General features: G+C 49.1%; 1 protein-coding gene across 1 annotated transcript; it reads right to left on the minus strand.

The window, feature by feature from the left end:
- Positions 1-251: 251 nt before the first annotated feature.
- LOC132583306 (serine protease 53-like) lies at positions 252-25903 on the minus strand. The gene is made up of 10 exons (XM_060254968.1): positions 25837-25903; positions 15009-15180; positions 12548-12828; positions 10000-10166; positions 8966-9182; positions 7805-7955; positions 7403-7662; positions 4846-5009; positions 1885-2116; positions 252-332 (listed from the first exon to the last, which is right to left on the minus strand). Exons 1-10 carry the CDS (start codon positions 25901-25903, stop codon positions 316-318), a joined length of 1728 nt encoding a protein of 575 aa, XP_060110951.1. The 3' UTR covers positions 252-315.

A 25903-nucleotide genomic window follows, 5' to 3' on the forward strand; every position in this document is an offset into this window, starting at 1 on the left:
AAGGAGAGAAAATGACCTGAGCAGCTGTCACAGTTCGGTGGGCTTCTCCCCCTTGCTGTGCTTGGCACAGGAGGGCTTCTGGTGGGTGTGGTAGTTAGGCCTGATAACTTCACCCCGCATGGATGTGGGTGGCGGCCTCCAAATTGCTCCTGAAATTGTAAGGACTAAGTCTTGAGCCGGCAGCTACGGATGGCAGCTCCCCAAGTGTCCGGCAGCTCTCAAAGCACCTTCAGCGGGGGGGCAGAGCGGCAGGGGGGAAGCAGGATTTTGATCCCTCTGAGTCCGTGGCCTCCTGTTTCGCCTTTGCACGTCTTGCTATCTGTTTCTGACTCCTGCAAAACAAAAACAAGGCAGAGCAAGCGTATTACTCTGTGTAGCTTCCACGGATGATGTTTTATTGACTTTAAAGCTGTAGAGGAGACCGGGGAGGAGGCCGTTGGGCAATGCCAGTTGCCTTGCGCAGGCGAACCTGGAGAGGCAGCAGCCACAGCCCTGCTCTGTTTTTTCTGACCTGGAAAGGGCACCTGGGTGGTCTAGCAGGGTTTTAGCTCTCGATCTGAAAGCCAGGGGCCATAACAGTGCAGCAGGCGGAGTGTTGGATTTGGACTGGTGGGACCTTGCCCGTTGGGTGGGCTTGGGCAAATCACTGCCTCTCCACCAACAGAGAGAATAACATAACTGGATCACTCTGATCTCACCCTTCACTCCCGCCCTGTTGTACACCTCTGATCTCGCCCTTATATCCTGCCCTTCACTCCAAAGAGTCTCAGAGCGGGTCACAATCTTCTTTACCTTCCTCCCCAACAACAGACACCCTGTGAGGTGGCTGGGGCTGAGAGAGTCTCCGAGAAGTTGCCATTTCAAGGACAGCTCTATGAGAGCTATGGCTGACCCAAGGGCATCCCAGCAGCTGCAAGTGGGGGAGTGCGGAATCAAACCCATTTCTCCCAGATAAGAGTCCACGCACTTAACCACTACACCACACTGGCTCTCAAGGAGGACACCATTAGAAATACATAGCAAAGAACTGAGCACTGGGTTCCCAGACTTGATCCAAACCACACCATCCTGGCAGGGGAATTCCTGCCAGCGTGGCTGCTGCCAGCATGGCAACAAACTTGAGACTTCTGGTTGGGTAGTTTTTTAATCCAGGCATATTGTGTATGGGGAAGCCAATAACAAAATCCCAGCTGGGCAAAAGAAGATGAAGATATTGGATTTATATCCCGCCCTCCACTCCGAAGAGTCTCAGAGCGGCTCACAATCTCCTTTACCTTCCTCCCGCACAACAGACACCCTGTGAGGTGGGTGGGGCTGGAGAGGGCTCTCACAGCAGCTGCCCTTTCAAGGACAACCTCTGCCAGAGCTATGGCTAACCCAAGGCCATGCCAGCAGGTACAAGTGGAGGAGTGGGGAATCAAACCCGGTTCTCCCAGATAAGAGTCCACACACTTAACCACTACACCAAACTGGTATATTGGATTTATACCTCGCCCTTCACTAGCCAAAGGAATCTGAGCGACTTATAATCTCCTTTCCCTTCCCATAACTGACACCCTGTGAGGTAGGTGGGGCTGAGAGCTCTTTCGAGAACTGCTCTTGAGCAGAACAGTTCTGGGAGAGTTATGATTGACCCAAGGTCACTCCAGCAGCTGCATGTGGAGGAGTGGGGAATCTAGCCGGTTCTCCCAGATAAGAGCCCACACACTTAACCACTACACCAAACTGGCTCCAAAGAGCATGCATGGATCTTGGATCATGTGTAGAAAGGGAGAGAGATAAGCATGAACTGTGAGTACCCAAGCAGCTGCCATGTTTCTACAACCCCAAGAATAAGCCCCCGATGCTAGGAGACTGAGGATTTAGCGGCTTCCTCCCTCTTACCTCGGGGCCTAATGGTCAGACAGCTGTCATCATCCTTCACAGCTGGAATGGGAGGCTTTTGGATATCGTAGTAAGCAGACCACACCAGTTTCATGATCCAGTCCTCGTAGGTGTTGACCGCCGTGTAAACCCCCGGACGCACTAGGGTCCCACAGCCCTTGCCAAAGCTAGAGATACCTGCCAGAAACCAGGTGCCATTCTCGTTGCAAATCAGGGGTTCTCCAGCAGTCCCCTACAGAGCCGAGAGCAGAAAGACAAGCCTTTCAGTATGACAGATGCCCAAGAGATGATGCCACCAAACCCAGTGCCACCAAGTCACGGTTGTCTTATGGCAACCCCTGGCGAGGCCTTCAAGGAAAGAGATGTTCAGAGGTGGTTTGCCATTGCCTGCGTCCGTGTCACAACCCTGGTATTCCTTAGAGGTCTCCCATCCATTTGCTAACCAGGGTCAACCCTGCTTAGCTTCTGAGACGTGACAAGATCAGGTTAGCCTGGGCTATCCAGGTCAGGGCTGAATTAGAATAGTGTCCCAAAGGCAATTGAGAAGCAGAGATGGCTTGCTATTGCCTGCCTCCGTGTCACAACCCTGGAGATCTCCCATCCAAATATCGAAAGATGATGCCACCAAACCCAGGTGCAAAATGTGTGTGTGCGTGCGTATAACATGGTAGAGGAAAGTGCCATCAAGTGCCATCAAGTCACAGTAGACTTATGACAACCTTTGGTGAGGTTTTCAAGGCAAGAGACATTTGGAGGTGGTTTGTCATTCCTTGCTTCCATGTCACGACCCTGGTATTTCTTCCAAGTGCTTAGCAGGGTGCGTCTACATAGATATGCAATAAATAAGATTACTTTGTGGATCTTAAAGGGGCCACTGGACTCAAAATTTGTTCTACAGCATGTTGGAGGTTACCTCACAGGAATAGTCCATGCCAAGAATAGCTTCTCTTTTCAGTAGTCTTAGTGGCAACACACATAAGGTTTACATTAGCATCTACATTAAACGCCAGCATGACGACCGAGATGTGTGGCTCCTTATGGTTTTTAGCACAATCCCAGCTCTGGCAGGAAAACTGGATTCTAGTGGAACAGAATAATGCTGTGAGAGATCTTACTCTGGGAGCTTTATGGGATTCAAGGAGGGTGATGAACACGTGGAATTCACTGCCACAGGAGGTGGTGGCAGCTACATGCATAGACAGCTTCAAGAGGGGATTGGATAAACATCTGGAGCAGAGGTCCATCAGTGGCTATTAGCCACAAAGTATAGATGGAACTCTGTCTGGGGTAGTGATGCTCTGTATTCTTGGTGCTTGTGGGGGGGGGGCAACTGTGGAAGGACTTCTAGTGTACTGGCCCCACATGTGGACCTCCTGATGGCACCTGGGTTTTTTGGCCAATGTGTGACAGAGTGTTGGACTGGATGGGCCTGATCCAACATGTTCTTAAGGAGTAGAGCCAGAATTCCTGGGTTCCATTTCCTGTTTTTCAGGGGAGGGTGTGTTTGTGTGTGTGGCAGAAGAACTAGCAGTTAAAGCCAACCAGTTCCTCAGGGGAATCTCTCTAAATAGCAGAGAATGCCAGGAGTTTCCAGATTTAAAACTGATGCAAGCTGAAGAAATAGCTGCTTGCTGTTCTAAAGAGTTTCAGCACCACAATAAATTTGGACAGCTCCACAGGGCTGCCACTATATCAGTTGGCTCAGGAAAGGTGGTCTGAGTTGTCCTTTCCCAATTCATCTTTCTGATATGATCAGCACGAAGTCTGGAAGACTCTGGATCCTAGCCTCTGGAGCCAGGCAATCCACAGCCACTAGGCAGGGGCAGGCAATGGCATACCACTTCTGCTTTTCTCTTGCCTTTGGAACCCCGTGGGGTTTCTATAAGTCGACTGCAACTCGATGGCGCTTTCCACCCCCATGTCTACACTCGCTTTCAGCCAGGACACTTCCAGAATGCAGGAACAACAAGAAGTTTAACCCGGATTCAGCCATTTGTTCCCTGGGCACTCGGAAGTGGTCCTACCAGGGGGTTTTTTGAGCAGGAACACACAGGAGCACAGTTCCAGGTGGCTTGGTGCCAGGGTGTGTGGCCTAATATGCAAATGAGTTCCTGCTGGGCTTTTTTTTTTACAAAACAATCCCTGCACTAAACAATGGTGACAGTGGGGGTGTGGCCTAATATGCAAATGAGCTCCTGCTGGGCTTCTTCTACAAAACAATCCCTGCACTAAACAATGGTGACAGTAGGGGCATGGCCTAATATGCAAATGAGCTCCTGCTGGGTTTTTTTTTTACAAAACAAGCCCTGCACGAAACAATGGTGACAGCAGGGGCGTGGCCTAATATGCAAAATGAGCTCCCGCTGGGCTTTTTCTACAGACATAGGGAATCATGCCTCATGAAACACCACAAAATGAAACTGAGTGGGAAGCAGACAGATGGGGCTCATGGGCAGAATCCACTGAGAAATTCTCCTGCGTGTGCAACTACTGAGAGGTATGGTTCACAATCAGTTTAGTAGGGGTAGGGCTTGCGAAGGAGAACACCCTGATGGGCTGAGGACCTGTGAGAATTAGCAGAAGGGATGTTCCAGCCTGCCTTGAGCTGGATAGTCCAGGCAAGCCTGATCTTGTCAGGTCTCAGAAGCTAAAGACGTCAGCCCTGGCCAGAATATGGATCGGAGGCCTCCATGGAAACAATGGCAAACCACCCCTGAACATAATAGTTGTCAATTGCACCTTTAAGACCAACTTAGTTTTATTCAGAATGTAAACTTTCATGTGCATGCACACTTCTTCAGATCCCTGAACATGTCTTGCCTTGAAATGCCCACCAGGGGTCGCCGTAAGTCAGCTGCAACTTGACAGGCATGAAAAGTTCCCTTCCAACAGAAGGCTTAAGGAATGGTAGGACCACCCTCCACCCCCTTCCTATCCCCTTACTGGCTGATAGCTTCTTACCTCACAAAGCATGGTCTTGTTATGGGGCGTGGCACACAGCATCTGGGAGCTGATGGGGATCTCGTGGCCAAGGTCACTGGTCAAGTTGTAGTGGCAGTTACAAGACCGGGGGCCAAGGAGTTTCACCTCCACACCTCCTAGAGGACCTGGTGTCTGGGTCTCATCTGAACAGACATGGGAAAAAATCTTTGGTTAGTGGAAGTAGCTCCAAATCCAGCCATCACTTAAGCCTTGGGGACTTCCTTGCTACTGATCATTTCTTCTGAAGCATCAAGGAGTTCCACAATGGGAGGCAGAATGCTGGGTACAGTGAACATACATCCAAAAGAAATCGTTTGTGTGTGTGTGTGTTAACACGAGGTACTGGTGCTTGGCTATAACTAAATGACCATGTTTAGGCTGGAAATATCCACACACCCCCACCAGCCAAGAACTCTAGGGATCGTGAAGAGAAGGAGGAAGTAGATGTCTTCTGTTGAAATGTGGCTTGGCTCACTCACTTGAGTAGCCTATACTGGCCTGCCTAGCAATGCAACATGCACTCTGCATGCAGCATGCTGGTGCCAGGATGGCACAATTTGATCTGTGGAGCCTTCATATGAAGCTGCCTTATATTGAATCAGACCCTTGGTTAATTAAAGTCAGTATTGTCTACTCAGATTGGCAGCGGCTTTCCAGGGTCTCAAGCTGAGGTTTTTCACCCCTACTTGCCTGGACCCTTTTTAATTGGAAATGCCAGGAATTAAACCTGGGACCTTCTGCTTACCAAGCAGATGTTCTACCACTGACCCACCATCCCTCCTCAAGATCATCCCTTGAAATCAGCTGTGTGGAAAGGGATTTGACTCTTTAGACCTTGCCTTTCCCATTCCACAGTCTCAGCAACAAAAGCTTTGCATTCCTGAGACTGGCTGAGAGGGGGAAACTGTCTCCAAACAGTCCGGGAGGCTTACCACAGATCAGAACTGGAGAACTCAGAGCCTCATTGAAACTCCCCCAAGAAGCACCAGCTCTCCCACCTCAGTTTGTGTTTCAGAGGCAAGAAAGGCAGAGTAGTAGCCCAAATCATGGGAATGAGACTTTGGGACTCATGGAGGAAGCTGCTCCATCCCTTCTCCATCTCTTCCCCCTCCCCAGTGACCCTCCAGTAAAGCTAGACAAGGGATTTGGGTTTGAGCAGAGAAGGGAGGGGGAATCACAAGGTTTATAAAATGCAAACTGTAGCCATAGGGGATTTCTCTTTGCCTCAGGGCTCTGCTGGGAAGGAAGAGAAGGTTTAACCCTTCAACTTATTTTCACTTTGAAACAGAGCTTTCTGCTTTGTTGTTAGCGTTTGAAGGAAGGGATCTAAGCGACCATCCTTTCTTTTAAAAAATGCCAACAGCATTGCTGAGGTAACAAGTTTCCTGCATGGCCATGAGGCAAAACAAAGCTGGATATGCGTGATCTTTTCCTTTGTTTCATACTTCAGACTAAGCCCTAGGTAGTGGTCAGCCTCTGTCTGGGCTGTACCACTTCAGGCCACAGTTGATGACTTGCATGACTGAGTGCTCCTCCACACGCACCCCATTTCCTTCCGCATAGAAAAGTTGCATGTGGTGGTGGGGGGGAGCTATCTGCCTGCCTTCTCCTGCCATTTTTCTATGTGGAGAGAATTATTTTGTACCACAGGACATTGAATTATATGAGCCCCAATGACAGGGATATGCCCCAGACAGACAGCTCTACCACTTTACTGAGATTCAGCCTACGATAAGACCGTACCTGGCATAAACTTAGATTTGCCAGGTCTTCACTGCCAACCAGCAGGGGATGAACATATGAAGATATGAAGCTGCCTTATACTGAATCAGACCCTTGGTCCATCAAAGTCAGTATTGTCTTCTCAGACTGGCAGCGGCTCTCCAGGGTCTCAAGCTGAGGTTTTTCACACCTATTTGCCTGGACCCTTTTTTGGAGATGCCGGGGATTGAACCTGGGACCTTCTGCTTACCAAGCAGATGCTCTACCACTGAGCCACCATCCCTCCCCAAGGATGAGGGTTAGGGCTGTCAGATCCAGGCTGGGAAACTCCTGGAGGTTTGGGGGTGGGGCCTGGGGGGGAGAGGGACCTCAGTGGGGCACAGTGCCACAGAGTTCACCTTCCAAAGCATCTATTTCATCCAGGGGGATTTATCTCTGTAGTCTGGAGATGAGCTGTAATTCCAGGGGATCCCCAGGTCCCACTTGGAGGATGGCATCCCTACAAACTTTGAACTACTCAGTTTCACAGATCAACCTTGTGTGATCATTGTATTCCAGGATTCAGGGCTTTTTTTTTTAGCAGGAACTCCTTTACATATTAGGCCACTCCCTCCTGATGAAGCCAATCCTCCAAGAGCTTACGGAGCTCTTAGTACAGGGGCTACTGTAAGCTTCAGGAGGATTGGCTACATCAGGGGTGTGTGGCCTAATATGCAAAGGAGCTCCTGCTACAAAAAAAAAGCCCTGCCAGGATTGAATCTGGTGCCCTCCAGAAGAGAGTGTCCATGTGCTCGCCTGTCCTCACTCCACGCACCAGTTGTCCGTCCTCGGGTCCAGCAGGTAGAGCCAAAGGAGAACTTGTGGGTTCTGTATGGGTTGCAGATGGCCCGGATATGCTCGTTGAACACCACGGGGCGATCCAGCTTGGCCACAGCAATGTCGTAACCTTCTGTTGCATTGAAGTAGGCCCCGTGAAGTTCGATATTCTGGAGGGTCCTCCTCTCCTGCCACTCACGCTTTAAACCCACCTCCTTCTCACCCAGCAGCACAACCCATGCCTTTGGTTCTTGGCGCCTGCAAAACAGAGGCAGAAGTTGTGAGAATTTCAATCCAGGTGGCCAAATCTAGCTTTTTTGGCATACGACCGCTGGTATTTACCCATCATGCTTCACTTCCTCGCACGCGGGCCATTTCCCACCCAGCTGGCTTTGCTTACCCAATGAAGCACTGTGCAGCGGTCACAATCCAGTCTTCTGAGATCAAGGTGCCCCCGCAGACATGCTTCCCCTCATACTGCAGGCTGACGTACCAGGGCCAGAGTCCCTCTGCACTCAAGCCAGGCTTGTCCCGTTTCAGTGTTCCACAACCTGGAAAACAGTATAAAATATGAAGCGCTGCCAAAAATATCCCCCCCCCCAATTCCCCCAAACCAACCACATCTCCTTAAATTCAGTTTAGAACCCAAATCCATCAAGTTACACCCAGGGAGAAGGGATTTGCTTAATATGGTTTTGAAACCATCAGGCTTGGCTACCGCATCAAGGCTTTACATGAGACTGCCCTTGAAGACTAGCCAGGAGTTCCAGCTGGGGCAAACTGCTGCAATCTGTCTTGTGTTAAAAGTCAGGAAAAGGGAGCGTGTGCAGACTTGGTTTGGTCAGTGGCACTGGTTTGCTGTTATGGTTGCAGGCTTGCACTGGTTCCCTTTTAAGTGCTTTGCAATGGTAGGGGTCAATATTGAGACCTTTGCTCCTCAGATCAATCACCCATCGCTTGCTTCATGTGTTTCAGTTATCTGCTGTCTGTGCAATACAAATGTCTACCACTAGGGGGAGAACCTCTACAGCTGTGGACGTTTGGATTATTATGCCTTGCTTTGGAATTGAGAAATGCTTCTACTTTAGAAAGCTCCCTTTGTCTTTTCCATATAGCTGATAACTTCCTAGTAATGTTTCTTTTTAAAAAAATATATCTAATTTTATTTATTTTATAATTTTTCCCTTCTACCAGCTGCTTTGAACACATTCGGGGGGGGGGGGAATGGAATATTTTACAAAAAAGGATGTAAATGTTGCAAATATGCAGGGCTTTTTTGAGCAGGAATGCAGTTCCGGCTGGCTTGGTGTCAGGGGGTGTGGCCTAATATGCAAAATGAATTCCTGCTGTGTAAAACAGTGATGTCGGGGGGGGTGGCCTAATATGCAAATGAGTTTTTTCTGGGCTTTTTTTTACAAAACAAGCTCTGCATATTCCATGAATCCACAGTCCTTCCTCTGCCTTTCCCTGACTGTAGAAGAAAGCATCTGGGGTTCCACACTTGACACTTGGGACTATTAAAGGTCACAGAATCCAAATATGCCTCCATAAAGAACCGTACCTGTACACAAGTACTTGTCAGTTGTGCTGGGGCGGGGCTCTGTCTGCTTGGCAAAGGTAGCCCCCTGGACGTGGCCTTTGATCCAGTCCACGTAAGCCTTGGTCTCCGTCAGGATGATGGGCCCACGAAGACGTTCACATTCCATGGAGAAACTCATGATCCCTGCCTGGAACCATCGGTCGTCCTCCAAGCAAACCAGTGGGCCGCCTGAATCCCCCTGGGGCAAGAAAAAAGAAAAGAAAAGCTTTATACCATTTTGTGTACCTTGGTACAGTCGCTAGCCAATCATTCCTTTCTGAGGAGCAGGGCTGCCAACTCCAGATCGGGGGATTCCTGGGGATTTGGGGGCGGAGCCTGAGGAAGACAGGGTTTGGGGAAGGGAAAGACCTCAGCAGGATATAGAGCCATGCCACAGAGCCCATTTTCTCCAGGGGAACTGATCTCTCTGCTCTGATCAAGCTGTAAGACTGGGAGATCTTCCCCACCTCCAAAAGTTGGCAGCTTTACTCAGGAGCCCTGGAGCATTGCCTCTTCTCCACTGAAAGCCCTGCCCAGTTTCGCCTCCCCCCTCCCCAGAGTCTTTCATCAGACACTGCCTACATCTCTGCACTCATAAGGACTAGAATCTTGGAAAGGGTTTTTTAAAAAGGACACAAAGTTTTGTTGGCTTGCTCCCTCTGGCTGTGAACACATCTGCATAAGAAAAAGAAGACGGCAGATTTATACCCCACCCTTCTCTCTGAATCAGAGACCCAGAGCGGCTTACAATCTCCTTTATCTCCTTCTCCCACAACAGACACCCTGGGAGGTGGGTGGGGCTGAGAGGGCTCTCACAGCAGCTGCCCTTTCAAGGACGACTCCTGCGAGAGCTATGGCTGACGGAAGGCCATTCCAGCAGCTGCAAGTGGAGGAGTGGGGAATCAAACCCGGTTCTCCCAGATAAGAGTCCGCACCCTTAACCACTACACCAAACTGGCTCCAGACATGCTTCTTTGATGGAATCCCACCTGGTTCCCTCCCCGCCCCCCGCTGACCTTGCAGGGCCCCCTCTTGCTGTCGGGAGTCATGGCGCAAATCATGCCCCGCAAGGCGGGGTAGACGATCTTCCTGTCTCTGAGGTTCTTGTAAATGCAGTTGCAGGTGTCTCTCGACAGCAGGTCCAGGGCCATCTGCTGCAGGTGCATGGGGTCCGACAGAGAAGCTGCAAGAAGAAGCCGGGAAGGAGAGAGTCAGGCTTGGGTGCCCTCGCCCTGATTTGCCTGCAGAATGCTCTCCAGATCCTACATTTATGTTATTTTTATTTTATTTTATTACATTCGTATCCCACCCTCCCCTGACGGCCTCAGGGCAGCGAACAACAGTTTAAACAAGAGAGCGTTAAAACAACAGAGTGTTAAAAATAGAACTGCAATATAATCATTACAAACATTTCATACAGTTTCAGTTCACTCCCTAAAATCCAAGATGGCGTGATATTTAGTTCTTATTTAGCGCTACACTTAACGTTAGATGCAGACGGGCAGCCGTGTCGGTCTGAAGCGGTAGAACAAAGCAGAGTCCAGTCGCACCTTTAAGACCAACAAAGTTTTATTCAGAATGGAAGTTCTCGTGTGCTCAAAGCACATTTCAGCAGACAGTAGGATGGAATGGCAAGCCAGTCCAGTGTCAGTTGCTGGCCCCAATTAATCTGCTAAGGGACATTTCCATGATTTTGCATGCTGATTCCCTGCCCACTTTCTTTATATTTAGGACTGCTTGCCATTCCATCCTGCTGTCTGATGAAGTGTGCTTAGAGCACACAAAAGCTTACATTCTGAATAAAAATTTGTTGGTCTTAAAGGTGCTCCTTGAATCCTACTTTGATTTAAGAGCCAGTTTGGTGTAGTGGTTTGGTGTAGTGGTTAAGTGTGCGGACTCTTATCTGGGAGAACCGGGTTTGATTCCCCACTCCTCCACTTGCACCTGCTGGAATGGCCTTGGGTCAGCCATAGCTCTGGCAGAGGTTGTCCTTGAAAGGGCAGCTGCTGTGAGGTCCCTCTCAGCCCCACCCACCTCACAGGGTGTCTGTTGTGGGGGAGGAAGGTAAAGGAGATTGTGAGCCGCTCTGAGACTCTTCGGAGTGGAGGGCGGGATATAAATCCAATATCTTCTTCTATAATGATGTTGTTAGATATTATTTGGCGCTCTACATTTATACTGGGATGAGTTCAAATATCAATGCTGTGAGAGGGTGGAATAATGGTCGCCTCCCCGTGGGGCTCTCAGTGGTGTGGGATGGACTGCATTCACATGCCTGCTCCACCTCAGTTAACTTTGCTGCTTTAGGCCCTCCCAGACCATCTCTCTCCACCCGGAACCCCCACCTCCTTCTGGGTCATCAGCTGTCAATCACACAAGGGATTTCTACCTCATTTTTCTTTGCGTTGCATCAAAAGTGCTGCAGAAATGAAATGAGAACAAGCCAGGAAGAGCGAGGCACCTGTTTGGCACAAGGGTTCGATCGGGGTTCACAATATTTTTGAGCCTGTGGGCACCTTTGGAGTTCTCACATGAGGTGGTGGGCATAATGACAAAATGGCTGCCACAGGAGGCGGAGCCAACCCCAAAATGCCAAGGAGTCAGGTTATGCACCACTCTAATACTAACTCTTCAAAATTTCAGGCAGAATCTGTGCTTGACTGAAGGTCTTTTAAAATAAACCTACTGTTTATATTTCCTTGGCGCACACAGCTTACCTTCAGTCATGCAGGACTTGTGCTGTGGGGGCAGCTGCTGCCCAAAACAATAGTCCCCCCCCAGTCAACCAGTTCTACAGCAGCCAATCAGATGGACAAAAACCCAACAGGCCCCACCCACTTTCTGAAAACAATTGATGGGAACCAGAAAAGGTGTTCAAGAAGAGTTGGATTCATACCCCGCTCTTCGCAACTCGAAGGAGTCTCAGAATGGTTTACAATCTCCTTTCCCTTCCCCTCCCCACAACAGAGACCCTGTGAGGTAGGAGGGGCGGAGAGAGTTCTGACAGAAACTGCTCTTGAGAGAACAGCTCTGAGAGAACTTGTGGCTGATCCATGGTCTCACAGCAGGTGCATGTTGTGGGGGGAGAAGATAAAGGAGATTATAAGCCGCTCTGAGTCTATGAGTCAGAGAAAAGGGTGGGATATAAGTCTGCAATTCCTCTTATGTTTGATATCAACATTTAAGAGTCTCCTGCCCGATTGGGGAGATTCCCTGGGACCAGATTTGAAGCCAGTTCTAGAAAACTTTCTGGTAACAATATGCTAAAGGTTGTGGGGGAAGAAGGTAAAAGGAGATTGTAAGCTGCTCTGAGACTCTGATTCAGAGAGAAGGGTGAAGTATAAATCTACAGTCTTCTTCTTCTCAGCCTACTAGTTCCCTTGTCTATTGATGGGAAAGGTCTCTGCTTGGAGCTTCCAGGACCCCTGACATCCATTATACCGCTCTGCAAAGGCTGAAGCCTCCCTCCAGCCTTGGGAAGTGCCTCAGACTTGACTGAGAGGAGATAAGCTGCTGAATCAGATCAGAAGGCCCCCCCTCCAACTGCCCCCTCATTTCACTCACCGTTCATGCCGATGTCACCCCAGCCGGTGACCCAGCACTGGGTCCCATAGGCGAACTGGTGATTGGCATATGGCAGGCAGATGGGCGAGATGTCCTTCTTGAACCACAAGGGCAGTGACAGGCGCACCAGGGCGATGTCACGGCCTTTTGTGTAGTGAACGTACTTCTCATGGAGGATGATCTCTGCGACGTTGCGTTCCTCCCCCCGAAAAGGGTCACCAGTCAGTTTGAGACGGCCCAGAATCACCTTCCAGTTCCCAGGGACTATGGGGTATCCCACCCTGTAGGGGGAAAATGGACAGAAAGGAAGATGTTATTCTTCCCACTGATCAACTTAGGATGTGTCAGGGCGCCAGATGCAAGACAGGCAGGCAGGATCCCCCTCCTGCTCCACTCTGCTCTTCACGTGGCCATGTACTTCCTCCCCTGCCAGCCAGTCGTAGGAACTTTATTGTCCCACTCCTCTCTAATGAGATGTCTGTAGGCGCTATTTTGATGACATCATTTTGCTGGGTCAGAAAGAGCACTGATGTAATCTCCTAGTTGAACACATGAAGCTGCCTTATACTGAATCAGACCTTTGGTCCATCAAAGTCAGTATTGTCTTCTCAGACTGGCAGTGGCTCTCCAGGGTCTCAAGCTGAGGTTTTTTCACACCTATTTGCCTGGACCCTTTTTTGGAGATGCCAGGGATAATGATGTTATCTAGCTGCAAGTGAGAGCTAAGAAATCTGTAATTTAAATCCTGCCTCAGGTACAAACTCAACTTAAATCCTCTCAGGTTGCAATCACACACACTAAATAATGCACCTTCAATCCACTTTCAATGCACTTTCCAACTGGATTCTACTGTGTGAGCTGGCAAAATGCAGTTGGAAAGTACAATGGATGTGCGTTATTTAGCGTGTGTGATTGCAGCCATATGTCTCTGCCCCCACTCCATATGGGGAATAATTATATTGGCCAGAATTAATATTGTAATAACCTTGTTTTGCCTCCGACAGTAAAGCTCGCCTGTGTTACTGTTTCTCCAGGGCTAGTGCTGTGTGAAGCGTTTTGTGATGTTGTGATGAGTAGGGTACGTCTCTTTGATAAAGGTGTATACGGAAACAGTAACATAGGAGGCTGTTGGCTACCCATTTCTAGAAAGTTTCCATAAATAGTGAAGCTTCTAGTTGGGCAAAAAAAGAACTGAAGAAATACCAATGAAAAATATGAACTGTTTGCGCATGGAATTCTTGTAGCTGTGGCACTTTGATTTACCCGCGGATGCGGGCAAATGGTTTACAAGCGCTTGAAGTAGGAAACTGACATGATGAATAGAAAAATAACATCGTATCTTTATTCTTCTCACTATGGATTTTTGAATCTGAGACATTTTGTATATTGCTGAGTATGTATTTTTGTAAAAGGTGATTCAGGGTAATTGGTTTTCTTGTATAAATATATCTAATACTCATTCGTTAATTTTCCAGTTTTTTGCTGTTTATATCATCAGTCTCTAGGTGGTGGCTGCAGCTTTGCTGTTGTTACAACTGATCTAAAAGTGACAGAGATCAGTTCCCCCCCGGAGAAAATGGCCACTTTGGAAGGCAGACTCTATGGCATTGCACCCCATTGAAGTCCCTCCCCTCTCCAAACTCCGCCCTCCTTGGGCTCCACTCCCCCCCACCCCAACTTCCAGGTATTTCCCAACCCAGAACTGGCAGCCCTGCAACAGCCCATCCTCACCCTTCACAGCAAAGTGGGGATTTGAATCCAGCCTCCCAGATTTTTGACATTCTAATCCAGGGGTGGCCAAACTTGCTTAATGTAAGAGCCATACAGAATAAATGTCAGATGTATGAGAGCCATAAGACAGGAAGGAAGGAAGGTGGGAAGAAAGCAATAAATGGGGGGAGGGGTGGAAAGAAAGCAACTTTAAATGCATCCTCCATGCTGCCGGCTGGTTTGGCTTGGAGAAGTGATTTCAAGAGAGAAATGCCTTCTCCAAGCCTGCAGACAGGGTGGTGGGGGCTTCGAGAGCCACACAATATGTGCGAAAGAGCCACATCTGGCTCTCAAGCCACCGTTTGGCCACCCCAATCCAATCAAGCCTGCTGTTGTCATTCGGCATCTGAAATCACCTTTATCAAGTTTACATCTCTGACATCTCACCTTACGTTGGATGGCACGCGTGCCCCGGCCCACCAAAGTGACATTGATGTCAGATCCAGCCCTTGTAATACATCAGTTTCCCACATAACCACTGCCACCCACCCCTCTGTTTCTTAAGACTCTTTTTGTTTTTTGCAGAAGGCCAAAAGGGAAAAGGTTGTTCCATTGGCTCCTGGTGTTTGGAGCCACAGATGAGCCAAGGGCTGGACTGGGAGCTGCATGGGGTGTGTGTGGAGAACCAGGCCTGATGGACTCACAGGGCCGCGAGCAGGAGGATCAGGAAAAGCAGGCCCAGTGGACTTACTCCGGGAAGCAGTGAGCGGCAGTGAGGATCCACTCGTGGTCGATGATGCTTCCCCCGCAGATGTGCTGTCCTCGATGCTGGAGGCTCACCTGCCACGTCCACTCGCCTCGCAGGGCGTTCATGCCGCCTGCCACCCGCGGGATCAGCCGGGCTGGTTTGCCACAGGTGAGGCCTGGAGAGGAACAAAGATGTCAGAAATGAGTTTAAGAACATAAGAGAAGCCATGTTGGGTCAGGCCAATGGCCCGTCCAGTCCAACACTCTGTATCACACAGTGGCCAAAAAAAACCAGATGCCATCAGGAGGTCCATCAGTGGGGCCAGGAGACTGGAAGTTCTCCCCCCGTCCCCCCCAAGCACCAAGCATCATTGCCCCAGACAGAGAGTTCCATCAATACCCTGAGGCTAATAGCCACTGATGGACCTCTGCTCTGTATGTTTATCCAGTCCCCTCTTGTCTATGCTTGTAGCTGCCACCACTTCCGGGGGCAGTTAATTAAATGACCAGTTAGCTTCCCATTAAATTACCAGCTCTGAGATCACCTCGGTGCTCTGGCCTCTTGAGGAGGGTTTCCAGTCTCCAAGTGGGGACAGGAGATCTCCCAGGTTCAAAACCCTCCCTGCTCCCGCACCTCAGGGTCATCAGAAAGTGGTGTGTGTGTGGGGGAAATGTCTGCTGGGCACTCCATTATTCCCTATGGAGACCAATTCCCATAGGGTATAATGGAGAATTGATCTGCGGGTATCTGGGGCTCAGGGGGCCCCTGTTTTGGGGGGCAGAGGCACCAAATTTGCAGCAGAGCATCCAGTGCCCCTCCTCAAAACATCTTCCAAGTTTCAAGAAGATTGGAGCAGGGGGACCAATTCTGTGATCCCCCAAAGAAGGTGCCCCTATCCTTCATTATTTCCAATGGAGGCAAAGAATTTAAAAGGTGTGCGGTCCTTTTAAATGTGATGGCCAGAACTCCCTTTGGAGTTCAATTATGCTTCTCACAACCTTGCTGCTGGTTCCACCCACAAAGTCCCCATATATTTCTTGATTTAGACCTGGCAACCCTACAGACAGCATTTATATGAAGGCCTACGTAGAATCTCTCAGGTGGAAGGTACAGACCTCCCTTCCCTCCTCCCAAAACTAAAGCCAGCCAGGGGGAGGCAGGATCCTGAACCAGCCCTCAGTTTGAAAACCCTGTCTCAGACTCCCCTCTCAGCCTTCTCGGTGGTGGCCCTGCACTTCTGGATTCCCCCCTCTCCTGTCTTCTGGGCCTGCGAGCGCCAGTCACAAGGGAGGGGCGCCTCCTTGGCAACAGAAGGGCAGCCTCAGTGAGGGAGAAGAGGGGCGGGGGGGGCTGCGGGGGGAGAACTTTCGATCCTCCCCCTTCCCTGCAAGCCAATGTCCAGCATGGGAGGGGGGAGGAGTGGGGAAGGGTCGGGCCTCAGGACCTTGAAATACCTGCAGCGCCCCCCCCCTGTCTCTTTTGGGCCTGCTGGATCCAGGGCAAGTGCATTCCAGACAGGGCGCTCGACGGCTCTCTATGCACGTGGCACGGCAACCAAGGGAACCAGGCCAGGGGAAGGCTTCGTGCATCGGCGATTGACCCTGCGCTCGAAGACTCGTTTACTTGGCCGAGGGGTAAGTGTGGCTCTTCTCCCTTTCCAGTGGGGCAGGCGGCCGGGCCATCTCTCGGGGGTCCCCCTGCCTTTCCGCAGCCCGGCTGGGTTTGCGTGAGGCCTGGCTGATCTCCCATTTCCTCTTCGGCTGTGCGACCGCCCACATTAAAGAATGCGCTTTCTACCCGCTTTCAAAGCACTACCGGACCGGATTTGACTGTGTGAACCCGCAACATCGGATTGGAAAGCACGCTGGAAGTGGGTTGAGAGCCTTCTCAATACACTAAATAACACATTTTGCAACTGGGTTTTTGCTTGGTTTAGCCCCGTCCCCAAGCTGACATTCTACACCAGGGATAGCCAGACTTGCTTAACATAGAATAAATGTCAGATGTTTGAGAGCCAGAAGGAAGGAAGGAAAATAGATTTGGAGGGAGGGAGAGGTAGAAAGAAAGCAACTTTAAATGCATTCTCCAAGCTGCTGGCTGGCTTGGAGAAGGGATTTAAAGAAAGAAATGCCTTCTCCAATTCAGCCAATGGTGTGGGGGTGGGGGCTTCAAGAGCTGCACAATAGGTGTGAAAGAGCCACACATAAAAATCATAGAGTTGGTTTCTCTGATTATGATTCTAGTGTAGAATGTTAGTTTGGGGACAGAGTTAAACCAGGATTAAAAGTCTAGTGTGAAACTCAAGTGATTGCCCAAGTCGTTCCAAGCTGTTGGCAAGTTGGGCCCTGCGGCCTCTTCCACCCCGGAGCGCCTGGGGAGAGGCAGGCCGGCCGGACCGACTGGGAGGGAGGGAGGGAGGGAAGCAAGCCCTGGCGCGGGAGACGCCTTCGGGCGGGAGCTGCGACTGGCCCTTGTGCACCCTGGGGCGAAGGCGGGGACGGTTGGCCTCCTACGCGGTCTGCTGGCCTGGGGGTGGCCGGCTTTGCCCGCAGGTGGCCCTGCAGCCCTTGTTTGGAGCCGCGTCGTCCAACCGGAGGCGGGGCTGCTGCTTCCCGCCAAAAGTTTGCCGCCGGATAAGACAGGCGCGCTGTGTTCGGGTTGAAGGTCTTGTGGCGGGCAGGTTAGGTGTTCGGGTTGAAGGTCTTGTGGCGGGCAGGTTAGGATTCCTTAGCTTCAGGCAGTCACTTCTCGCTGCCCTCCCCCCCTCACCTTCCTTCCGAAGTTTTTTTAGATGGCGAGATAGGCAATCTGTAGGAAGGTTGTTGCCAGATCGAGGTTGGGAAAACTCTGGAGATTTTATTCTCTTTACTTTATTCAAGCATACAGAGCAGCGGTCCGTTAGTGGCTATTAGCCACAGCGTATTGTTGGAACTCTCTGTCTGGCGCAGTGATGCTCTGTATTCTTGGTGCTTGGGCAGGGGGGAACAGTGGGAGGGCTTCACCTTCTACCTTTTATTCCAATATCTTGCATGCATGGTCTCCGATTTAAAAGGGAAAGATCGCCATAAAACATGGGTGGTAAATCCCACTTTAACCTCATCCCTCATTAGTTTCTGCCTTTTTTGCTGATTTCCCCCACAGAAGACCAAAGGCAATATTTTGCAATAAGTTGTAGGGAGTAACGCTTGTTTCATGTTTCATTTCAGGCCACTGGCCTTTTTGCTGATCTTCATTCCGATATGCTTTTAATGTGATTTTCATTTATTGTTGATTGTTTTTATTGATAGGATTGCTCTTAGCCGCTTTAAGCCAATTTGGAAAAGCAAAGTACAACTAATCTTAGGGTGTAACCTCCCTTTGTGTCCCAGGGCTTTTTTTTCTTAGCAGGAACTCCTTTGCATATTAGGCCACACATCCCTGATGTATCCAATCCTCCAGAAGCTTACAGGGCTCTTAGTACAGGGTCTACTATAAACTCCAGGAAGATTGGCTACATCAGGGGTGTGTGGCCTAATATGCAAAGAAGCTCCTGCTACAAAAAAAGCCCGGTGATCATGAATCCATATGTATAACTTAACAAGCTTTTGTTTCATTCGCATTCATTTCTGATTTTGCCGGCTCCCTATCTGGCCTTACCTGCAGCTGAAATTTAAATTAGGCCTGGGGAAATGTTGTTAAAATGTTCATTGTGTTTATAAATATAGTGAGTGAGTTCCATGCTCCATTCCCCCCCCCCCCCCAATTACTTCACAGGAGAAAGCAAAGAGCCCAAATATAGGTCCAAAAAGTATCTTGGCATCTGCCTCTCTGAAAGAGGTTCAGAGGGTTTCAGTTGCAATTGCATGCTTTGTAGATAGATCCAAGGGGGCAGCCGTGTTGGTCTGAAGCAGTTGAACAAAGCAGGGGTCAAGTGCACCTTTAAGACCAACCAATTTTTATTTAGAACGAAAGCTTACATTCTAAATAAAAACTGGTTGGTCTTAAAGGTGACCTTGACTCCTGCTTTGTTCAAGTGTATGCTTTGTTATCCTAGCTAGAGTGGTTAGCTAATGAAGATTTGAAAAATGGAAAGAATCAGGTTGTTCTGTCAAGTTCAAAGTACATACCTCTTGCATTTGATCTCAGAGGAAGAGCTGGGTAAAAGAGAAAAATAGATCAGAATGGTTAAGTTTCCATGCGTCTCACACAAAGTGGGCAACGATGCAAAAACCGCTGACTACAGAGACACAACATCTTAACAGTGCAGTCCTAAATAGATTTGTACTCTTCTAAGGCCACTAAAGTCAACATGACATAGAAGGGCATATCTTTGCTTAGGATTGCAGTAAAGTTTCTAGCTCTCAGGAGTTTTTCACATTTTATTTTCCACATAAGATTAGAGTTGCCAAGGGCAGGGGATTTTCTCTCCCTTTAACATAGGCTTGATGGGTTATTATTTGCCTGGCAATGCTGTTTTCCTCCAGGCCATGAAAAGCTTCGGCTGCCCATTTTCAACATGAAGCTGGTATTAAAGGGGCAGCCAGAGCTTTTTTTTGTAGCAGGAACTCCTTTGCATATTAGGCCACACACCTCTGATGTAGCCAATCCGCCTGGAGCTTACAGCAGGCCCTGTAAGCTCTTGGAGGATTGGCTACATCAGGGGTGTGTGGCCTAATATGCAAAGGAGCTCCTGCTACAAAATGAGCCCTGGATATTACATTTTTCTCCAGGCCTGTGAGCAGCCCTAATGGATCTCTGCTTTTGGTCCCTTCTTGGCTTTCATATGTCCCAGCTGTTTACCAGGGACACTCCCTAGGTACCCATCTCTAGTAAGTCTCTGCTTTTGCCATGTTCAGACCTAGCTAATGTGACTTGCTAGAACTGTCCTTCTTCAGGGTTGACCCACTTTTGCCAAGAACACACACAAAGACATGAAGCTGCCTTATTCAGAACCAGATCCTTGAACAACCGAGATCAGTATTGTTTAATCGGCAGATCCCCAGGATTTCTGGCAGAGGTCTTTTTACGTCACCTCCTAGGGTTGTCAAACCCCAGCTGGGGGCAGGGGATCTTCTGGTTTGGAGGCCTTCCCCCGACTTCAGAGTCTTCAGAAAGCTGGGGGAAGAGGAAATGTCTGCTGGGCACTCTGTTATACCCTATGAAAACCAGTTCCCATAGGGTATAATGGAGAATCAATCTGCGGGTATCTGGGGCTTTATTTTTAAGTCAGAGGCACCATATTTTCAGCATAGCATCTGATGTCTCTCCTCAAAGGCCCCCCCCAAAGTTTCAAAGAGACTGGACCAGGGGGTCCAATTCTATGAGCCCCAAAAGAAGGTGTCCCTGTCCTTAATTATTTCCAACGAAGGGTAGGCATTTAAAAAGTGTGCAGTCCCTTTAAATGGGATGGCCAGAATTCCCTTGGAGTTCAGTCGTGCTTGTCACACCCTTGCTGTAACAGGCTAAAAGTCCCCAGTTGTTTCCTGAGTCAGATCTGGCAACCCTGTCCCCTCCTCTTAGTGGGGATGAAGCCTGGGACCTACCGCCTGCCAAGCAGATGCTGTAAACTGGGCCATGGCCTCTCCCCCAGATCCTGATTGGAGGATGACTGTCTTTGATCTCTAGAAGCAGTTTTCTTATAAGGGTCCGTGTCACATCCAGTCTTTCAGGACTTGTTTGGACTGCTGACAACTGGGAACTCTAGGGTAATTTCATGTTCTAGCATATCTTTAACCTGAAGGGCAAACACCTTGGCTTTGAAATCTGCGCAGAGCACATGAATTGAGCCCTCAATAGCAGCCATCCAGTTTACAGTCACCAATTCTGGGTTGGGAAATTCCTGATTTTTTTTTTGAGGGGGTAGCCTGGGCAGGGCAGGGCTTGGGGGAGGGGAAAGACCTCCGTGGGGTAAAGTTCACTCTCCAAAGCAACTATTTTCTCCGGAGGAGCTGTTCTGTGTAGTCTTGAGATAAATTGTAATCCTGAGAGGAGTATGAGGTGGTTGAATGCTGAATAATAGAATCCTAGAGTTGCAAGGGGGAATCATAGAATCCTAGAGTTGCAAGGGACCTTCAGGGTCATCTAGTCCAACCCCAGTTCAGACTGCCACTAGGAGAGTCCAGCCATTAACACGCCTTCTTATAAAAAAAACTCCACGCAAGCAAAAAACTTAGCTCAGCAGTGAGAAATGTACTATCCTTTGAACAGTGGGGTTCCCAAAAGGATGAGCATCATTAACACAATACAGCTTTCCAAACTATTATCTGCCATGTGCTTCTTTCAGCCTGCAGAGGTAATCTGTAGAGCAGCCAACTCTGGGGGAATTTCAGGGGATTTGTGGCTGGCGCCTGGGGAAGGTAGGGTTGGGGGAGGGAGCTCACCAGAAGTGTAATGCCCAGGGCTTTTGTTTGTAGCAGGAATTCCTTTGCATATTAGGCCACACCCCCTGATGTAGCCAATCCTCCAGGAGCTTACAGGGCTCTTAGTACATGGTCTGCTGCAAGCTCTTGGAGGATTGGCTACATCTGGGGGGAGCCTAATATGCAAAGGAGTTCTTGCTGCAAAAAAAGCCCTATTAATGTCACTCTAGGACTTCTATGTTTCCTGGACTCTATTGTATACAACTCTATGGTATTCAACATAGTTTGCTCTTCCAGGCTGCCATTTCCTCCAGGAGAGCTGATTTCCATCGTCTGGAAATCAGTTGTCGTTCCAGAAGAATTTCCAGGCCCCACCTGGAGGCTGGCAACCCCAGCACTTAATTCTACTCCCTCAGGTCTGGGGGCCCTCATTCCCCTGCAAACTGATCAAACCTCCAAGAACCTGTGGTTTGTTGCGTGATGATATCCCTTCCCCCGCCAAGGCACTTCTCTTTGGGCCTTCTTGATCAAGAAACGATTGCATAATTGCAAGAGAAAGTCCTCATGAGCCGCGCTCTCTAGCAAACAGTGATTCAACGCCTCTGGTTCCCCAGGGCAGGCAATTCTGCAGCGAGGAGAGGAATTCCCCTCAGTGCCTCTAAGAAAGAGGAAACTGCCATACCCATTTTATTTTGAGTGGAAAACCAATGGGCACGGGTCGATTGGGCAACACGCCATAAATTACACACTGTTGACATCCTTAATCTGATGTTTGCCACCGTACCAGTTTCTCTTGCTGGCACACTGGAATCCTCCCTTGTCTCACCATTTGCTTTCTCTCCCCCCCCCCCCCCACTTCCCCGCAGGCTGGGCTACTGTGCTTGAACAGCTGCCTGAATTGCAGGGTGGCCAAGAAGGGATACTCAGTGAGTGCATATTTTTCTAGCCTCCTTTTCTTGCCAAGACATACAGAAGCTTCAGAAGAGGGAGGGAACCCTCTCTTTCTCTAAAGACTGGTGCCAGCGCAGTGCAATTAGGCTGGTGCATGAGTTCAGACGGTTGGCGCCTTTGATCACACCCTGTTGATGTTTGTCCAAGGAACAAAACTTCAGGATTTCTACTTCTCCCATTTTAGGGACTTCTTACTGGGCTGGAAACAGGTTAAAGGAGCCGTCTTCACACACTTGTGGATGTCAAAACAGCCGGCCTCAAAGCCCTTTTCTTTTTGCTAGACCTGTGTGAGGACAGGTGGTGGTGGTGTCAAGGTTGGTGATGGGCACTCTGCACATGTTCAGAGGAATGCTGCTCTTTATAAGCGTTAAATGCCTTCCCACCTGGTATTCTGAACAAGTTCTTACAGCTAAGACCACTGACTCAAGGACTTTTTTTTTGTGGGTGGGTGGAGAGGACGGAGCCTCCTTTTTAAAAACTCCAGGTTGCATTGTTTTGACAAAGCTCACAGGGTACGGAACTGATTTCCTCAAAGGTTTTTGAATTTAAAAAGCTTAGGGTTGCCAACCTCTAGGAGGGGCCTGGAGATCTGAAATTCTGTCTTCATCTACAACCTGCAAGGATCAGTTCCTCTGGAGAAAATATACAGTTGCCAACTTCCAGGTGGGGCCTGGAGGTCTCCCAGAATTACATCTGATCTCCAGACAGAAGAGAGCGATCAGGGTGGGCTTTATGGCCTTCTATCCCGCTGATGCCTCCCCAGGCTCCATCCCCAAATCTCCAGGTATTTCCCAACACTGACATGACAATCTGAGCTCTGGAAGCTATTGAAAAGGGAGGCAAAGGATGTCAAATGTAGGAAAAGTATAATAATGTGTCCAGCACCAGACGATGGCTCTCTTGGATAAGATTGCATCCCTTGTTTAAGGTTTGATGCCTTTAATGGTGGCAAGGAAGGTAGAAATTCAACAGGGACAACTTTCCCCTTCATTCCTTAGGCTTCCTCGGGAGGTGATGGGCTCTCCTTCCTTGGAGGTTTTTAAACAGGCTAGAATGATCATCTGACAGCAATGAGGATCCTGTGAATTTAGGGGGAGGTATTTGTGAGTTTCCTGCATTGTGTAGGGCAGGGGTGACATAAAATTATACCCCCAGTGGTCTTAGCTGTAGAACTTGCTCAGAATACCAGGTGGGAAGGCATTTAACGCTTATAAAGAGCCCAGGGGCTGATGGGAGTTGTAGGCAAAAAACATCTGGAGAGCTACCGTTGGCCACCCCTGGTGTAGGGGGTTAGACTAAATGACTCTGAGAATTCCTTCCAACTCTATGAATCTATGGTTGCACATATACTAGAGAGCTACACCAGTTGGATTTCTGTCTGTCACGTAGCAATTTGAAAGCACCACTGTAGTTCAACCCTGGCAGAATCAACAGCCAATCCAAAATGGGAGGAGTTCTTTTATGCACCCTCCCATACAATGATTGGCCAGCCCCTCGAAGCATGAGAAAACTCCCATCCATGGCAAGCCATATATGGTGCAACATCACACAAATTAAGCCTATACAGTCCCAGAATAATCCAACAGGAGCAGCTTTTGATATGTCAGAAAATCTCTACCTGTGGAATTTCTGCACATCAGACAGTTGCAGAGGGCATAGGAGTTTTGGGAGAGAGAACAAAGCAGCTGACAAAATTATGTCAGTTCTTTCCACACAGTTATGATAGCGAAAGAGGGACTTGCTGAACTGCATCTCCAGAAGGCCACAGTGTCCCACTCTTCCCCCCACCCCCAGTAGACTTCAGCCTGCCCACTTCCTCCCATCCCTGCCCTTGTGCTTGGTTCATATGAATCAGAGGAGATGAAACTCACAGCACCAGCCGGCCCGCGGTGAATCCTTTCTGCAGTGACACAGAAAACTGAAGGGAAGTGTTTCCTTCCTAGAACCCTACCCCAGGTTACCAACTTTTTCACCAGTCACTGCTCCTGTGTTTGTAACAATCACTTGTTCAGCAGCCGTTAGCTAGAAATAATGCTAAACTCGGGGGTCCTGGGAAAAGTTCATCATGCTTGTTTCTGAAGACCAAGTATTCAGTGTTTCCTCTAAGCTGAGCTTGTGTGAGCTAGAGCTCACAATTTTCTAGCCTCCGGCTCACACATTTTTGTCTCAGCTCAGGAGCAATGGCTGCAGAGCAAACTGATTTATGCAGCAGCTCACAGCTTTCATGCCAGTAGCTCACAAAGTAGAATTTTTGCTCACAAGACTCTGCAGCTTAGAAGGAACATTGTGAGGTATTCAAGCAGACCAATGTGAGTTTCTTTAGGGTCAGTTGGCAACCCCTGTTCATACTCAGCGTCCTATAATCAGGGCTTAATTCAGAGAGAGAGAGAGAGAGAGAGATGGGCTAGATCCAAGTCCAGGTGTACCTAAGAGACCAAACAGGCTTGGGAGTAAAATTTTAAAAGAGTCAAATCTCCCTTTGTCAGATAACAGCCAGAGAGAGATTGATTTGCCGGCGTTTGGACCTAGAAGCCCTCAGTTACATGTCCTCTACAAACACTGCTAGTTGTATTCTACGCTTTGCTACAGGGGTTTTAAAAAAAATTACTATCTTGCATTCAGATTGTCACAGCCGAATTCACAACTAAAACAAACCAACGTCTCAGATTCCTTTTGGCCGGGGCTTTCCTCTTTCAGAAGCAACCCTGAATCATTTCTTTGCCTTGCACAGAGGCATGGTTGGAGACAGACTTTTGCCATGCCCAACAGCTACTGGAAGAGTGCCTCTGAGCATGTGTATGTTGCCTTTCCCTCATCTTTGGAGCCCCGGCTAGCCTTGAGGGAAAGGACCAGACTTCTCCAGTTTAAAGAATGGCTTGGGGGCAGTACAGCGGCTACCAGGAAATTTCGAGACCCGACATTTCTCATTCTAGGGGTGAAGAGCTACTTCCATTACAAATTCCAAACTAGCTCCTTTAGCCTGTTACAGCAAGAAAAAAAAAAAGCCCTGGGCTCCCTTTAAAGCTTATTCCCATAAAAAAATTTTTTTGTAAACTACAGCCCATGAAAGATTTGTTCTCCAGCCCCTCAGAAGGTCATGCTGGAATAAAAGTTCACCATTCAAGACTCCCGCTTTTCTATCCACTTGCGTTACAGAAGCAACATTCTCTTTCCTTCTCCACCATCTCTGCTTCTAATAACTGCCTGTCCATCTCCCACCTATTTCCTGCCCGTCCACCTGCTCCTGCGCCTGTCCATCCATCATCACCCTCCGTCTCTTTCTCTCTCTTGCTCCCTCTTTGTTCAGCCCTAGGCAGAGTTTGTTGATTTCCATCAGGCGCTCAGACTGGAGAACTTCTGCACAAGACAGCATCATCCCTAACCTCTGTCTAGCTAGCAGTTTACTCATCTGTCCTTGGAGAGCCCATCCAGCCCATCCATCCATCCCGCCCCCCTTACACACACACACATTGTGCTCCTCCATGGAGCCATCTGCACTCAACCAATTCCGGCACACGGCGCTCCATCCAGTGGGGACTCACCCGTCGTGACCAGCATCAACAGCACAGTGATGCTGGCAAACTCTCTGCCGTGCCCTTGGCTTCCCAT

This window comes from Heteronotia binoei, chromosome 15 (assembly GCF_032191835.1).
Source record: "Heteronotia binoei isolate CCM8104 ecotype False Entrance Well chromosome 15, APGP_CSIRO_Hbin_v1, whole genome shotgun sequence".
NCBI classification, from domain to species: Eukaryota; Metazoa; Chordata; class Lepidosauria; order Squamata; family Gekkonidae; genus Heteronotia; species Heteronotia binoei.

Bases quoted from the DNA above. Each gene is read 5' to 3' on its own strand.
- LOC132583306 (XM_060254968.1), bottom strand. From the start codon at position 25,903: ATGGGAAGCCAAGGGCACGGCAGAGAGTTTGCCAGCATCACTGTGCTG. The intron at 12,829-15,008 runs GTAAGTCCACTG...TTCCCCCTACAG, and splicing joins GCCGCTCACTGCTTCCCGGA to GGTGGGATACCCCATAGTCC. The intron at 7,663-7,804 runs GTAAGCAAAGCC...TCTGTTTTGCAG, and splicing joins GCTGCACAGTGCTTCATTGG to GCGCCAAGAACCAAAGGCAT.